Source organism: Elephas maximus, chromosome 17 (genome assembly GCF_024166365.1).
Source record: "Elephas maximus indicus isolate mEleMax1 chromosome 17, mEleMax1 primary haplotype, whole genome shotgun sequence".
NCBI classification, from domain to species: domain Eukaryota; kingdom Metazoa; phylum Chordata; class Mammalia; order Proboscidea; family Elephantidae; genus Elephas; species Elephas maximus.
The window spans coordinates 6,239,789-6,256,676 of NC_064835.1; the positions used below are offsets into that span (position 1 = coordinate 6,239,789).

The 16,888-nt window shown below is 39.4% G+C and overlaps 1 protein-coding gene and 1 long non-coding RNA gene across 7 annotated transcripts in view; one reads left to right on the forward strand and one right to left on the reverse strand.

Moving 5' to 3' along the window:
- The window catches only part of LOC126060501 (uncharacterized), a 63,631-nt gene that overhangs the window by 20,031 nt on the left and 26,712 nt on the right, over positions 1-16,888 (forward strand). The window lies entirely within an intron of this gene.
- LOC126060498 (NXPE family member 1-like) overlaps positions 14,186-16,888 on the reverse strand; it is a 79,942-nt gene continuing 77,239 nt past the window's right edge. For all 5 annotated transcript variants that reach the window (XM_049856672.1, XM_049856669.1, XM_049856674.1 and 2 more), the window contains one exon: positions 14,186-16,596. In XM_049856672.1, the coding sequence (XP_049712629.1) occupies positions 16,061-16,596 (536 nt within the window). In that variant the 3' untranslated portion in view covers positions 14,186-16,060. The remainder of the gene's footprint in view (positions 16,597-16,888) is intronic.

A 16,888-nucleotide genomic window follows, 5' to 3' on the forward strand; every position in this document is an offset into this window, starting at 1 on the left:
AGCACTATTAGTTCACGTAAAGAACAGTTTAATAGGAAAGAGCATAAATGATAACTGTATATTTCCTTTTAGTGCCAATTTCAGAGCAAGGAGAGCTCTGGTGGCATAACAGTTAAGCACTGGGCTCGTAACTACAAGGTTGGCAGTTCAAACCCATCCAACTACTCCACAGAAGAAAGACCTGGCGATTTATTTCCGTAAAGATTACACCCAAGAAAACCATATGAAGCAGTTCTACTCTGTTACGTGGGCTTGCTATGAATAGAAATTGACTCGACAGCATCCAACAACAACGTTACCTCCGATAATGACTCATGGGAGTGTTTTTCTTTTTCATGTTTTTTTTTTGGAGTATCATGAAATCATGGATTTTATATATTCAGTGCACTTCAGTCAATTACAGTCATTATTCTTTTGATGCTGAGATTGTTCCATCTGTGGCCAATGAGGAGACCTTTTTGTTTTGGCTCCTGCTTCCTGTGCCATGATTCTGTTTGTCTTTGACAACTTGCTTTCTGACATAACAGTATGTCTGTTGTTGTTAGGTGCCATTGAGTCGGTTCAGGCTTGTAGCGACCCTGTGTACCACAGAACGAGACATTGCCTATATGTCCAGGCTCATTACATATTTATCTCCACCCCAGCTTTGGATTCAGCCATTCCTCCAAGGATCCCTGGTTTCTTTTAGTGGGGAATGGGTCTTAGAGAACACATTTTGGGTGCTAGAAACGAGTGTTGTTAATGGGTTGTCATTGCTTCTAGGCCTTTTCGGTGGGCAAACAGATCTAGGAAATACGAGCTTTTGAAAATAAAAAGAATCATGAATTTGTATGTATATTTTCGATTCAGTTATCATGGGTTTTATTTTACTTAGCTTCTTTGATGTATTTCTTCTTTAACACTAAAAATCTCATTTCCTAATATCACTAATAAAATAATTTGCTTATCAATAAAATGTAAAAAATAGTTGCAAAATAAATAATGTCAGTATTATCTCTAATACAAAGGACTACTGAGTGAAGTTTGGGATTTTTTTTTTCTCCAGCTCTGTTTATACACAGAATTAAAAAAAATATATATTCCACTATGGAAGTACAGTCAAAATGCTGTGTTCTAAAGTTAATTGAAACAATGTTTTTTCTTTCCACATTTATGTCACCAACTTGATATACAGTTAGGTATTTTTTATGAATTTTTTTCTTTTTTTAAAATTTTTATTGTGCTTTAAGTGAAAGTTTACAAATCAAGTCAGTTTTTCTCATACAAAAATTTATACACACCTTGGTATATACTCCTAAGTGCTCTCCCCCTAATGAGACAGCACACTCCTTCCCTCGAGTCCTTATTTTTGTGTCCATTCAGCCAGCTTCTGACCCCCTCTACTCTCTCACCTCCCCTCCAGACAGGAGATGCCAGCATAGTCTCATGTGTCAATTTGATCCAAGAAGCTCATTCTTCACCAGTATCATTTTCTATCCAATAGTCCAGTCCAATCCCTGTCTGAAGAGTTGGCTTTGGGAATGGCTTCTGTCTTGGGCTAATAGAAGATCTGGTCAGACCATTAAGTCTGGTCTCTTTACAAGAATTTGGGGTCTGCATCCCACTGCTTTCCTGCTCCCTTAGGGGCTCTCTGTTGCACTCCCTGTCACGGCAGTCATCGGTTGTAGCTGGATACCATCTAGCTCTTCTGGTCTTGGGCTGATGAAGTCCCTGGTTTATGTGGTCTTTTCTGTTTCTTGGGTTCATATTACCTTGTGCCTCTGGTGTTCATTCTCCTTTGCTCTGGGTGGGTTGAGACCCATTGATGCATCTTAGATGGCCGCTTGCTAACATTTAAGACTCCAAAGCGGGATGCAGAATGTTTTCTAAATAGATTTTATTACGCCAATTGACTTAGATGTTATGAATTTTTTTCTTTTTTTTTTCTATTAACTTTTATTGAGCTTCAAGTGAACGTTTACAAATCAAGTCAGACTGTCACATATAAGTTTATATACTCCTTACTCCGTACTCCTACTTGCTCTCCCGCTAATGAGTCAGCCCTTCCAGTCTCTCCTTTCATGACAATTTTGCCAGCTTCCAACTCTCTCTATCCTCCCATACCCCATCCAGACAGGAGATGCCAACACAGTCTCAAGTGTCCACCTGATGTAATTAGCTCACTCTTCATCAGCATCTCTCTCCTACCCACTGTCCAGTCCCTTTCATGTCTGATGAGTTGTCTTCGGGAATGGTTCCTGTCCTGTGCCAACAGAAGGTTTGGGGACCATGACTGCCGGGATTCCTCTAATCTCAGACCACTAAGTCTGGTCTTTTTATGAGAATTTGGGGTCTGCATCCCACTGATCTCCTGCTCCCTCAGGGGTTCTCTGTTGTGCTCCCTGTCAGGGCAGTCATCGATTGTGGCCGGGCACCAACTAGTTCTTCTGGTCTCAGGATGATGTAGGTCTCTGGTTCATGTGGCCCTTTCTGTCTCTTGGGCTCTTAGTTGTCGTGTGACCTTGGTGTTCATTCTCCTTTGATCCAGGTGGGTTGAGACCAATTGATGCATCTTAGATGGTTGCTTGTTAGCATTTAAGACCCCAGACACCACATTTCAAAGTGGGATGCAGAATGTTTTCATAATAGAATTATTTTGCCAATTGACTTAGAAGTCCCCTTAAACCATGGTCCCCACACCCCCGTCCTTGCTCTGCTGACCTTTGAAACATTCAGTTTATCCCAGAAACTTCTTTGCTTTTGGTCCAGTCCAGTTGAGCTGACCTTCCATGTATTGAGTATTGTCCTTCCCTTCACCTAAAGCAGTTCTTATCTACTAATTAATCAGTAAAAAACCCTCTCCCATCTTCCCTCCCTCCCCGCCTCGTAACCAGAAAAGTATGTGTTCTTCTCAGTTTGTACTATTTCTCAAGATCTTATAATAGTGGTCTTATACAATATTTGTCCTTTTGCCTCTAATTTCACTCAGCATAATGCCTTCCAGGTTCCTCCATGTTATGAAACATTTCACAGATTTGTCACTGTTCTTTATCGATGTGTAGTATTCCATTGTGTGAATATACCACAATTTATTTAACCATTCATCCGTTGATGGACACCTTGGTTGCTTCCAGCTTTTTGCTATTGTAAACAGAGCTGCAATAAACATGGGTGTGCATATATCTGTTTGTGTGAAGGCTCTTATTTCTCTAGGGTATATTCCGAGGAGTGGGATTTCTGGGTTGTATGGTAGTTCTATTTCTGACTGCTTAAGAAAACGCCAGATAGATTTCCAAAGTGGTTGTACCATTTTACATTCCCACCAGCAGTGTATAAGAGTTCCAATCTCTCCGCAGCCTCTCCAACATGTATTGTTTTCTGTTTTTTGGATTAATGCCAGCCTTGTTGGAGTGAGATGGAATCTCATCGTAGTTTTAATTTGCATTTCTCTAATGGCTAATGATCTGAGAGCATTTTCTCATGTGCCTGTAAGCTGCCTGAATATCTTCTTTAGTGAAGTATGTGTTCATATCCTTTGCCCACTTCTTGATTGGGTTGTTTGTCTTTTTGTGGTTGAATTTTGACAGAATCATATAGATTTTAGAGATCAGGCGCTGGTCGGAGATGTCATAGCTGAAAATTCTTTCCCGGTCTGTAGGTGGTCTTTTTACTCTTTTGGTGAAGTCTTTAGATGAGCATAGGTGTTTGATTTTTAGGAGCTCCCAGTTATCTGGTTTCTCTTCGTCATTTTTGGTAATGTTTTGTATTCTGTTTATGCCTTGTATGAGGGCTCCTAAGGTTGTCCCTATTTTTTCTTCCATGATCTTTATCATTTTAGTCTTTATGTTTAGGTCTTTGATCCACTTGGAGTTAGTTTTTGTGCATGGTGTGAGGTATGGGTCCTGTTTCATTTTTTTGCAAATGGATATCCAGTTATGCCAGCACCGTTTGTTAAAAAGACTATCTTTTCCCCAATTAACTGACACTGGGCCTTTGTCAAATATCAGCTGCTCATATGTGGATGGATTTATATCTGGGTTCTCAATTGTGTTCCACTGGTCTATGTGTCTGTTGTTGTACCAGTACCAGGCTGTTTTGACTACTGTGGCTGTATAATATGTTCTGAAATCAGGTAGAGTGAGGCCTCCCACTTTCTTCTTCTTTTTCAGTAATGCTTTGCTTATCCGAGGCTTCTTTCCCTTCCATATGAAGTTGGTGATTTGTTTCTCTATCACCTTAAAAAATGACATTGGAATTTGGATCGGAAGTGCATTGTATGTATAGATGGCTTTTGGTAGAATAGACATTTTTACTATGTTAAATCTTCCTATCCATGAGCAAGGTATGTTTTTCCACTTAAGTAGGTCCTTTTTGATTTCTCGTAGTAGAGCTTTGTAGTTTTCTTTGTATAGGTCTTTTACATCTTTGGTAAGATTTATTCCTAAGTATTTTATCTTCTTGGGGGCTACTGTGAATGGTATTGATTTGGTGATTTCCTCTTCGATGTTCTTTTTGTTGATGTAGGGGAATCCAAGTGATTTTTGTATGTTTATCTTGTAACCTGAGACTCTGCCAAACTCTTCTGTTAGTTTCAGTAGTTTTCTGGAGGATTCCTTAGGGTTTTCTGTGTATAAGATCATGTCATCTGCAAATAGAGATAATTTTACTTCCTGTTTGCCAATCCAGATGCCCTTTATTTCTTTGTCCAGCCTAATTGCTCTGGCTAGGACTTACTAGCACAATGTTGAATAAGAGCGGTGATAAAGGGCATCCTTGTCTGGTTCCCATTCTCAAGGAAAATGCTTTCAGGCTCTCTCCATTTAGAGTGATGTTGCCTGTTGGCTTTGTGTTGAGGAATTTTCCTTCAATTCCTATTTTGGTGAGAGTTTTTATCATAAATGGGTGTTGGACTTTGTCAAATGCCTTTTCTGCATCAATTGATAAGATCATGTGGTTTTTGTCTTTTGTTTTATTTATATGGTGGATTACATTAATGGTTTTTCTACTATTAAACCAGCCTTGCATACCTGGTATAAATCCCACTTGGTCATGGTGGATTATTTTTTTCATATGTTGTTGAATTCTATTGGCTAGAATTTTGTTGAGGATTTTTGCATCTATGTTCATGAGGGATATAGGTCTGTAATTTTCTTTTTTTGTGATGTCTTTACCTGGTTTTGGTATCAGGGAGATGGTGGCTTCATAGAATGAGTTGGGTAGTATTCCATCATTTTCTATGCTTTGAAATACCTTTAGTAGTAGTGGTGTTATCTCTTCTCTGAAAGTTTGGTAGAACTCTGCAGTATAGCCATCCGGGCCAGGGCTTTTTTTTGTTGAGAGTTTTTTGATTACTGTTTCAATCTCTTTTTTTGTTATTGGGTCTATTTAGTTGTTCTACTTCTGATTGTGTTAGTTTAGGTAGGTAGTGTTTTTCCAGGAATTCATCCATTTCTTCTAGGTTTGCAAATTTGTTAGAGTACAATTTTTCATAATAATCTGATAGGATTCTTTTAATTTCAGTTGGGTCTGTTGTGATGTGTGGCTCTTCTTGTTTCTTATTCGGGTTATTTGTTTTCTTTCCTGTATTTCTTTTAGTCGGTCTAGCCAATGGTTTATCAATTTTGTTAATTTTTTCAAAGAACCAGCTTTTGGCTTTGTTAATTCTTTCAATTGTTTTTCTGTTCTCTAATTCATTTAGTTCAGCTCTAATTTTTATTATTTGTTTTCTTCTGGTGCCTGATGGATTCTTTTGTTGCTCACTTTCTATTTGTTCAAGTTGTCGGGACAGTTCTCTGATTTTGGCTCTTTCTTCTTTTTGTATGTGTGCATTTATTGATATAAATTGGCCTCTGAGCACTGCTTTTGCTGTGTCCCAGAGGTTTTGATAGGAAGTATTTTCATTCTCGTTGCATTCTATGAATTTCCTTATTCCCTCCTTGATGTCTTCTATAACCCAGTCTTTTTTCAGGAGGTTATTGTTCAGTTTCCAAGTATTTGATTTCTTTTCCCTAGTTTTTCTGTTATTGATTTCTAGTTTTATTGCCTTGTGGTCTGAGAAGATGCTTTGTAATATTTCGATGTTTTGGATTCTGCAAAGGTTTGTTTTATGACCTCATATGTGGTCTATTCTAGAGAATGTTCCATGTGCCCTAGAAAAAAAAGTATACTTTGCAGCAGTTGAGTGGAGAGTTCTGTATAAGTCAATGAGGTCAAGTTGGTTGATTGTTGTAATTAGGTCTTCCGTGTCTCTATTGAGCTTCTTGCTGGATGTCCTGTCCTTCTACGAAAGTGGTGTGTTGAAGTCTCCTACTATAATTGTGGAGGTGTCTATCTCACTTTTCATTTCTGTTAAAATTTGATTTATGTATCTTGCAGCCCTGTCATTGGGTGCATAAATATTTAATATGGTTATATATTCCTGATCAATTGTCCCTTTTATCATTATATAGTGTCCTTCTTTATCCTTTGTGGTGGATTTAAGTCTAAAATCTATTTTGTCAGAAATTAATATTGCTACTCCTCTTCTTTTTTGCTTATTGTTTGCTTCATATATTTTTTTCCATCCTTTGAGTTTTAGTTTGTTTGTGTCTCTAAGTCTAAGATGTGTTTCTTGTAGGCAGCATATAGACAGATCGTGTTTCTTTATCCAGTCCGAGACTCTCTGTCTCTTTATTGGTGCATTTAGTCCATTTACATTCAGCGTAATTATAGATAAGTAAGTGTTTAGTGTTGTCATTTTGATGCCTTTTTATGTGTGTTGTTGACAATTTCATTTTTCCACTTACTTTTTTGTGCTGAGACTTTTTCTTTGTAAATTGTGAGATCCTCATTTTTATAGTATTTGACTTTATATTTGTTGAGTCGTTACATTTTTCTTGGCTTTTATTTGGAGTTATGGAGTTGTTACACCTCTTTGTGGTTACCTTAATATTTACCCATATTTTTCTAAGTAAAAACCTAACTTGTATTGTCCTATATCGCCTTGTATCCCTCTCCATATGGCAGTTCTATGCCATCTGTATTTAGTCCCTCTTTTTGATTCTTGTGATCTTTTACATATTGACTTCAGTGATTCCCTGTTTTGAGCATTTTTTTTTTTTTTTAGTTAATCTTAATTTGTTTTTGTGATTTCCGTATTTGAGTTGATATTAGGATGTTCTGTTCTGTGACCTCGTGTTGTGCTGGTATCTGATATTATTGGTTTTGTGAGCAAACAATTTCCTTTAGTATTTCTTGTAGCTTTGGTTTGGTTTTTGCAAATTCTCGAAGCTTGTGTTTATCTGTAAATATCTTAATTTCACCTTCATATTTGAGAGAGAGTTTTGCTGGATATATGATCCTTGGTTGGCAGTTTTTCTTCTTTGGTGCTCTGTATATGTCATCCCATTGTCTTCTTGCCTGCATGGTTTCTGCTGAGTAGTCTGAACTTATTCTTATTGATTCTGCCTTGAAGGAGACCTTTCTTTTATCCCTGGCTGCTTTTAAAATTTTCTCTTTATCTTTGGTTTTGGCAAGTTTGATGATAATATGTCTTGGTGTTTTTCTTTTTGGATCAATCTTAAATGGGGTTCGATGAGCATCTTGGATAGATATCCTTTTGTCTTTCATGATGTCAGGGAAATTTTCTGTCAGCAGATCTTCAACTATTTTCTCTGTGTTTTCTGTCCTCCCTCCCTGTTCTGGGACTCCAATTACATGCAAGTTATCCTTCTTGATAGAGTCCCACATAATTCTTAGGGTTTCTTCATTTTTTTTAAATTCTTTTATCTGATTTTTTTCCAGCTACATTAGTGTTAATTCCCTGGTCCTCCAGATTTCCCAGTCTGCATTCTAATTGCTCGAGTCTGCTCCTCTGACTTCTATTGCGTTGTCTAATTCTGTAATTTTATTGTTAATCTTTTGGATTTCTGCATGCTGTCTCTCTGTGGATCCTTGCAACTTATTAATTTTTCCACTATGTTCTTGAATCATCTTTTTGAGTTCTTCAACTGTTTTATCAGTGTGTTCCTTGGCTTTTTCTGCAGTTTGCCTTATTTCATTTCTGAGGTCATCCCTGATGTCTTGAAGCATTCTGTAAATTAGTTTTTTATATTCTGTATCTGATAATTCCAGGATTGTATCTTCATTTGGGAAAGATTTTGATTCTTTTGTTTGGGGGGTTGTAGAAGCTGTCATGGTCTGCGTCTTTATGTGGTTTGATATCGACTGCTGTCTCCGAGCCATCGCTAAGATATAGTAGTGATTTATTCTATATTTGCTCACTGAGTCTTATCTTGTTTTGTTTTCTTTCAATATATGTGGATGGGCTACTAGATTGTGCTGTCTTGTTTGTTGTAACCCTTGACTTACTTATGACCTATTACCAGCTGGTTTGGGCTGTTGCCAGATATATATGCCTGAGTCTATTCACTATTCTTGAGTAGAATCTGATTTTGGGTCATCAAGTGTGTGCTGCACCCTAACACCTATCCACCTCGAGAAGTAGTGGTGATAGTTGTGTGCACCAGATTCTATTAGCAGCTGGGGTTCACACTCCAGGGGGGGTAGGATGCTGACATGCTTCCCCCAAGTGTCAGTGAGGTAGGTGTGTCTCTATTCCTATAGCACCTTGGTGGGAGGGCTCTGCAGCTCTACCTTAGGCCCCCAATGCAAGTACCTCTACTGATTGGTAGGTGTCACCCTCCTTAGACCCCCTAAGGCAAGAGCCTAGGTGGTCTGGGGGGAGCTTCAGCCCTCAGTTCCCTGTTGTGGGTCAGTTAGGGCTCTGTTGAATAAGCAGAGATATCAGACCTGGGAAACTTGTTTTTCCAGTAAATCCACTAAAAAAAAATGCAGTCAGATCCCTATCAGAACTGCCTTTGCATTATAACAGCCACCTTGTTCCCTGTAAGGATGAAAGCCCGAGATTTGGATCATATATGCTTGGCTGGAGCTGGTTCTGTGTTTTTAGTCCAATTAGGGAAGGATTTTTGGTCCCTGGGTTTTTTGTGGCTGCTTTTCTCAGGCCAGAAGAATGGGTTAGGAAAAGACCAAAAAAAAAAAAAAAAGGGAAAAGCAATGCCGTGGAGCTGGAGCCGTTCTCCCTCTGGCTCAGGAAATTCCAATGTTAATGAACCCGCCTGGGAAGGGGAGGGGAGGGTTCAGAAAAACAGCAGAGAGTAGCACCCTGGAATATAGCCAAAGTTGCTTATCTTGCTTGGGATGACTATTTTATCTGTGATTCCCGAGGGGCGTGTCGCCTATGTGTGCTGGCTGTGTGGAGATTGTCCCCGAGGGTCTGACCCACTGAAGCCACGGTCAGGTCCTCCGCCGCCAGTCCAAAGCTCAGTGTCAAGGTTCCCCTGCTGGGACGCTGCACTCCCAGCTCCAAAATCAGTTGTTGCCTCCCGGAGACTTTTTGTCCCACCAGCCGCGTCGCTGCGCTGCCTGTGTGGACCAGCTGGGCCCCCTCCCAGGGTTAGTTCAGGGGAGTAGGGCTGCAGCCCGTGTTTGTGCTGTGACCGGATGCCGTGTTCAGCTCCCCTGTGCCCAGTCCAAAGCCCGGCGTCAAGGTTCCCCTGCTGGGACGCTGCACTCCCGGCTCCAAAACCAGTCACTGCCTCTCAGGGACTTCTGCTCCCACCAGCCGCATCGCCATGCCACTGGCGCGGACCGGCTGGGCCCCCTCCCGGTGTCAGTTCGGGGGGTAGGGCTGTGCCCCGTGTTTGCACCGTCACAAGATGTTGTGTTCAGCTCCCCTGCCCCCAGTCCTAAGCCCAGCACCAAGGTTACCTGACTGGGACGCTGGCTCCAGGTTCCAAAAACAGTCGCTGCTTGCCCATAGTTGTTCATTCTCCGTCTCTGTCACTCAGGTCAACTCTTTAAATCTGTGTTTGTTGTTCAGGGTTCGTAGATTGTCACGTATGTGATCGATTCACTTGTTTTTCCAAGTCTTTGTTGCAAGAGGGATCCGAGGTAGCGTCTACCTAGTTAGCCATTTTGGCCCCCTCTCCGAATTTTTTTCTTTTTGATTTAAATTTTCAATATGTAAATCTCGTGTGTTTCCAGAATCAGAATTGTGTATCAAGGCATATTAAGAGAAGTCTGGTTTTCACCCATGTCCTTTCTGCTCTGAATTCTCTTTCCCTGTATGGATGATTATTGTAAAAATGGTGTGGCGGCTTTGTCTGACCTCCTCTAACTTCACAAGGGGGAAGCAGAATCAAGATCAACAGCCCAAGGCTGATTCCTATGAGGTGGATGTCTCTCCACCGTCTTTACCAATCCTGACACCAACCCTCCCTTCTGTGGCACTCTCTACATCTTTACTAGGTTCGATAATTCACTGCAGTGGCCACACAGAGCTCACAACCAGTACTCATGATTATGGGGTTTATTAAGAAAGTAACAGGTTACAATTCAGGCTCAGGAACACTCAGGATACAGTTCTTCCATCGGGACAGCTTCTTTTAAGCTGTGATCACAGGGGTACCTCTCTATGGCCGTAGGCCTCTGCCCTGCTCAGGCAAGTGTTGCAAAGCGCCTTCAGCCCCTGCCAATAAGTCCCCATGGGCATCTCAGGCGCTCAGCTTTCTTGCTTCGTGGGCTGGGAAGCCCACCATTCTGTCTCTTGCCAGTCTTCCCTGCCACTGCTTTTTGCTGTCTTCAGGGCCACAGCTTGCACTTTCTCTCTCAGTCTCCTGGATCCAGGAGCCTCCCAGCATAAATCCTTCTCTTTTTATTATCCAAGGTTTAACAGTATATCCTGGAGACCACTGCAGGGCAGTTTACAGAACTTTCCTGCATTCTTTTTTATAACTGCATTGTATTATCTTGAGGGAATGCATCAGAACTTATCCCACCAGTTTTCTATTGCTGCATATTTGGTTGGTTTTCCAGTCTTTTACTGTTACAAATAATGCCCCAAAGAACAACCTTGCACGTAATCTCCTTGCCATCTAGTCGGTTCCAGCTGATAGCAGCCCCATAGGACAGACTAGAGCTGCCCCACACATTCTCCAAGGAATGGCTGGTGGATTCGAACTGCCGATGTTTTGGTTATCAGCCAGAGCACTTAACCACTGCACCACCAGGGCTCCAGTTTTGCAAATAGACGTTTCATATTTTTGTTGCTGTATCTTTGGGAATGCTGGGTCAAAATATAAATACATGTGTGACTTTTCTAAATATAGACACATTTCTCCCCACAGGGCTGTACCGCTTTGAATTCCCATCAGCAATATTTAAGAATGCCTGTTTCCCCCACAGACTCGTCAATTTACTGCGTTTTCAAGCTTTTAGACTTTGCAAATTTGATAGATGAGTAATGGTTTCCCAGTGTAGTTTTGATATGCATTCCTTTTTGTATGTTTAAGGGCCATTTCCATTTTTTCTACTGAATTGCCTACTTATATCTTTTGCCAGTGTTTTTATCTAGGTCTTTTTCATCTTAACTTTAAGGAGCTCTTTTATATAATAGGCATTGTCTAGGCTATAAATTGCAAGCATTCTTTTTCCATTTGTCATTTATCTTTTGACATTGCTTATCATTTTGGGGGTTGTATAAAATGATTTATTTCTTGCATAGTCCAATTTATCAGTCTGAATTTTAACTTAGCAGCTTAGAAACAGAAAAAGAAAGTCTTTTATGTATTGCAAATGTTTTTTCATGGTTTTTGGTTTACCTTTTCAGGGTTTTTTTTTTTTTAATCTTTCAGCCTCTTAGTTTAATGGTGTCTTTTGCTAAGAAGTTTCTAATTTTTAATGTACTAAAACTTACGAGAATTTTCCTCTATAATCAGTCTAAGAAAACATACTTTACCTCGAAGTCATGAAGATATTTTCCTATATTAATTTCAACAGTCCAAGAATTATTTATTATTGATCTGTGACAAGATAAGTACTGAAATTAAAAGTAAGTGTTAAACCCTCTTATAGCAATTTGACATTGTATAACATCCAAGCATATAATTTGTATTTTGGGAAAAACGTGGTCTCTCGCCACAGATAATTTGAATAGTACTGGTCTAAAGTAGTGCTACTCAAACTATGGTCGAAGTACCCATGCCAGCTCACGGACTGTTTATCACTGGTCTGTGATGAGGTTAAGTACAGAAATTGAGAACAAACATTTAGAAACTTTTATATGACTGTGTCATTGCCGTGGCACACAAGTGTGTGAGTCACAGGTGGCATGAACTGCCTGCTGGTCATGTGCATTCAGACCATGCCTGGATCCTTGAGTGTTTAGATATTTAAAAAAATGGCCCTTTACCACAGTCATGTGGGCCATACTCTTGGGGAAGCTTTATTGTTTTGCTTTGCACATTTAAGCCTACAATCTCCCTGAGCTGTTTTTTTTAAATAATAGTTTAAAAATATTTTTTTATTGTGATAAAATATCTATAACAAAATAGTTACCATTTCAGCCATCTTTAAGTATACAATTTGGTGACATTAATTACATTCACCATGTTGTGCAGTCATCGCCACTCTTTGTTTCCAAATTTTTAATCACCCTTGACATTTCTGAACTGTTTTTTTGTGAAGAGTGTCACGTAGGTGTCCAATTTTATTTTTTTCTCCATGTATCTCCTTTTTTGTCAGAACTGTTTATTGAAAAGGCTTTCCTTCCCTCACTGGTCTGGAGTGCTCCGTGTGTCATGAATCAAATGCTTGTCTGTGCAGGGTCTTTTTCTGGTTTCTGTATCCTGTTTAATTGATCTTTTTGTTTGTCTTTGCACAATATCATACTGTCTAAATTCTGTAGCTTTAAAACAAGTCTTGATATGTAGATAAGGCAGTTCTGCAACCTTTTTCTTTTTCAGAAGTGTCTTAATTATTTCAGTCCTTTTCATTTCCTTAGAAATTTTAGAACCATAGGACAATTTACACACACACACACACACACACACACACACACACACACAATCTGTTCAGATTTTGAGTGGTATTGTATTTAATCTATAAGTCTATTTAGTCTTTCAATTTGTGGATATAGTGTGTATTGTCTATATCCATCCATCCGTCCCATCCATCTACCTAATCTACCGGTCTAATCTATATTTCCGTCTACCTATCTACTTATCTATCGAATCTATCATCTGTCTATCTATCTATCTGTCTGTCTATTTATTTATCTGTCTGTCTCTCTCTATCGCCCTGGTGATTCCTTGGCCAAGAGCTTGCCTGCTAAACAAAAGGTCAGCAGCTGGAATTCACCAGCCACTCCTTGGAAACCCTATGGGGCAATTGTACTCTGTCCTATAGGGTCACTATGAGTCAAAATTGACTCAGTGGCAACAAGCATGTGTGTGTGTCTGTGTGTGTATGTATGTATATAAAATCTCCAGTATGTATATATATCCAGTTTTTTAGGTCTTCTGTAATTCCTCGCATTAAAATTTTATAGTATTGGGCATAGAGATCTTGCATACCCTTTATTATATTTATTCGTAGTCCTCGGGTTACCCAGGTATTTGTTTTTAATAGTTCACTGCGATGTACTTTTAAGTTTGTGCACATTGCTAAAACTATGGTATGCTTTGTAATAATAAAGATTTAAAATGATACAGTAAGTCAAAAAGTACTAACTTGATTGATAGGATTAAATAAAATAACATATGTGCTGGTATTTGTGCAGAGATACTAGACAATTTAACTATGTTGTCTAATTGCCTGTTAAGACTGTCAGGGAAGCTGCTACTTTTTGTATTTTGAGCTTGTATTAGGGCACCTCCTAATTTTTTTTTCTTGTAATATTTCAGTTTAGCCATTTAGTTTCTTTTTAAGAGAGCGATCAAATAACCAGAAAGAGTTACTTCTGTTCCTTTCTGACGTGAGCTGCCAATACATTCCTGAATAGAAGCAGTGATAGGTGCCATGTTTTGTTCCTGTCTGATCCATTAGTTTGTTATACTTTTCTGGTAGATAAACATTCTCAAGTTCTGGGGTTCTTCTTTCATCTCTTAGTTTGTTACTAGTTTTTCCTTTAACCCCCAAGGATCTCGTGTTTAATCTCACCAAGCTTTGTTGTTTCAAACCAGACCTTGGCAAATGATGGACTGTGGGCTAAATACAGCCCATCGCCTTTTTTTTTTTTAAGACCCATGAGTTATGAATAGTTTTTACGTTTTTTTTTGAAATTTTTTTATTGTGCTTTAAGTGAAAATTCACAATTCAAGTCAGTTTCTCATACAAAAACTTATACACGCATTGTTATGTGACCCTAGTTGCTCTCTCTGTAATGTGACAGCACACTCCCCCTCTCTACCCTGTATTTCCTGTGTCCATTCAACCAGCTCCTGTCCCCCTCTGCCTCCTCATCTCACCTTTGGACAGGAGCTGCCCACTTAGTCTCATGTGTCTACTTGAGCTAAGAAGCGTACTCCTCACTGGTATCATTTTGTGTCTTATAGTCCAGTCTAACCCTGGTCTGAAGAATTGGCTTTGGGAACGGTTTCAGTTTTGGGCTAATAGAGAGTTCAGGGGCCATGTCCTCTGGGGTCCCTCCAGTCTGTCAGACCATTAAATCTGGTCTTTCCACTAGAATTTGAGTTCTGTACCCTACTTTTCTCCTGCTCTATCAGGGACTCTGTGTTGTGTTCCCTCTCAGGGCACTCATTGGTGGTAGCCAGGCACCATCTAGTTCTTCCAGTCTCAGGCTGATGGAATCTCTGGTTTATGTGGCCCTTTCTGTCTCTTGTGTTCATATTTTCATTGTGTCTTTGGTGTTCTTCATTCTCCTTTGCTCCAGGTGGGTTGTGGCCAATTGATGCATTTTAGATGGCCGCTTGCTAGCTTTTAAGACTCTAGACGCCAGTCACCAAAGTGGAATGCAGAACGTTTTCTTAATAAACTTTGTTATGCAGTTGACCTAGATGTCCCCTGAAACCATGGTTCCCAGACCCCTGTCCCTGCTACTCTGTCCCTTGAAGTGTTTGATTGTAGTCAGGAAGCTTCTTAGCTTTTGGTTTAGGCCAGTTCTGCTGACTTCCCCTGTATTGTGTGGGTTTTTACTTAAAAGGTTGAAAAAGTATATTTTGTGACACATGGAAATATGAAATTCAAATTTCAGTGACCATAAATAGTTTTCTTGAAATGTAGTCATACTCATTCGTTTATGTATTGTCTGTGGCTGTTTTCACACTGCAGTGGCAGAGTTGAATCTTTGCAGCAGAGACCACAAAGCTTAACATGTTTACTGTCTGGCTCTTTAGAGAAAAAGTTAGGTGACTTTGCTTTAGACCATCATGCTGATCACATGTTTATTCTCTTTTATCCTGCTAATGTATGAGTTAGGATGCTTTCAGTGACAGTGTTATGGATTGAATTGCATCCCCTCAAAATGGATGTCAACTTGGCTAGGCCAGGATTCGCAGTATTGTGTGATTTTCTTCCATTTTGTGATCTAATTATCCAGTGTGTTGTAAATCCTAATCTCTATGATATTAATGAGGCAGGATTAGAAGCAGTTATGTTAATGGGGCAGGACACAATCTACAGGATTAGTTGTATCTTGAGTCAATCTCTTTTAAGATATAAAAGAGAGAATCAAGCGGAGAGGAGAGGGATCTTATGACCACCAAGCAAGAAGAGCCAGGAGTGGAGCAAGTCCTTTGGACCTGGAGTCCCTGTGCTGAGATGCTCCTAGACCAGGTGAAGATTGATGAGAAGGACCTTGCCCCAGAGCCGACAGAGAGAGGAAGCCTTTCCCTAGAGCTGGCACCCAGAATTTGGACTTCTAGCCTCCCAGACTGTAAGAGAATAAATTTCTGTTTGTTAAAGCTATCCACTTGTGATATTTCTGTTATAGCAGCACTAGATAACTAAGACAGTAACAGAAATTCTGACCCAAACTTGTTTAAAGAATAAAAACATTTATTATTACATATAGGCAAGACCCATGCTTGTGTGATCATTCTTCATGTCTGAGTCTCTTGGCTTTGTATCTTATATTGGTTTTCTGTGTCCTTAAGTGGTCTCCCTATGTAGACATATTCCTTTACACTAAATTTTCTTAGTCCCTAAAACAAAACTTCTTAGCAATACAAGTAGGGTTATTTACAGAGATTGATTCCTAGTTACTTTCTGAGTTTATCCCTTAGCAGATATAGTTTAAGAACATGGTAATCTGATTTTCTATCACGTCATCAGGTGGGTGGACATTATTGGAATTATATGCAATGGTCATGTCCCAGGCATCAATGACACCCACATTGAGATCTTTGAAAATGTCCTTCATGATAAGATACTGAATGTAGCCATGGAAGTCTCCAAACCTCTCTGTGTCTGCATGCATGTCCCTGGTGTTTTCTGTCCTAAGGATCACTTTAGTGGCTGGGCTTCTTAGGAACAGTCGTTCAATAGCCTTTTGGACACTGATAACTCTGCGGATGAAAATGTCAATGGGGAAGAGTCTGAAGTGCTGGCCAAGTGTGAAGACGATAACTGTGTTTTTGTCCCCTGGTATCTGGTCAATTTCCCTAGGGATATAACCCTCCTCTATCACAGAGTAGAGTTGAAGAGTAACAAAAGGATGGCTATGTTTCTTCCACTGAATCAGAATGTGTTTTTCTGCATCCAGAAGCAAATGTTTCTTAAATACTCCAGTTCCATGAAGATCAAAAAATTTTAATGCTGATGAAAAATAAATAGATCTTTTAACTATAAGGCAATGATTATTATTATTTTTAAAGCATATTCTGTCATTTAAAATCCCCACCTAGATTGTTTCTGACTGGAAAATTCCTGCCTGCTGGAGTTATGTGTTAAATGTCAATACAAATTGTAAAATTTTCTTTGGAATTTATAAAGAACAACATTTCTTATGAGAAGGAATAAATATATATTTTAAATTAAAAGTCTCAAATCTAGGAAACTAAATGAAGCGAAAAACAAAACAAGTAGCCAAAAAGAGAGACTTCATTAA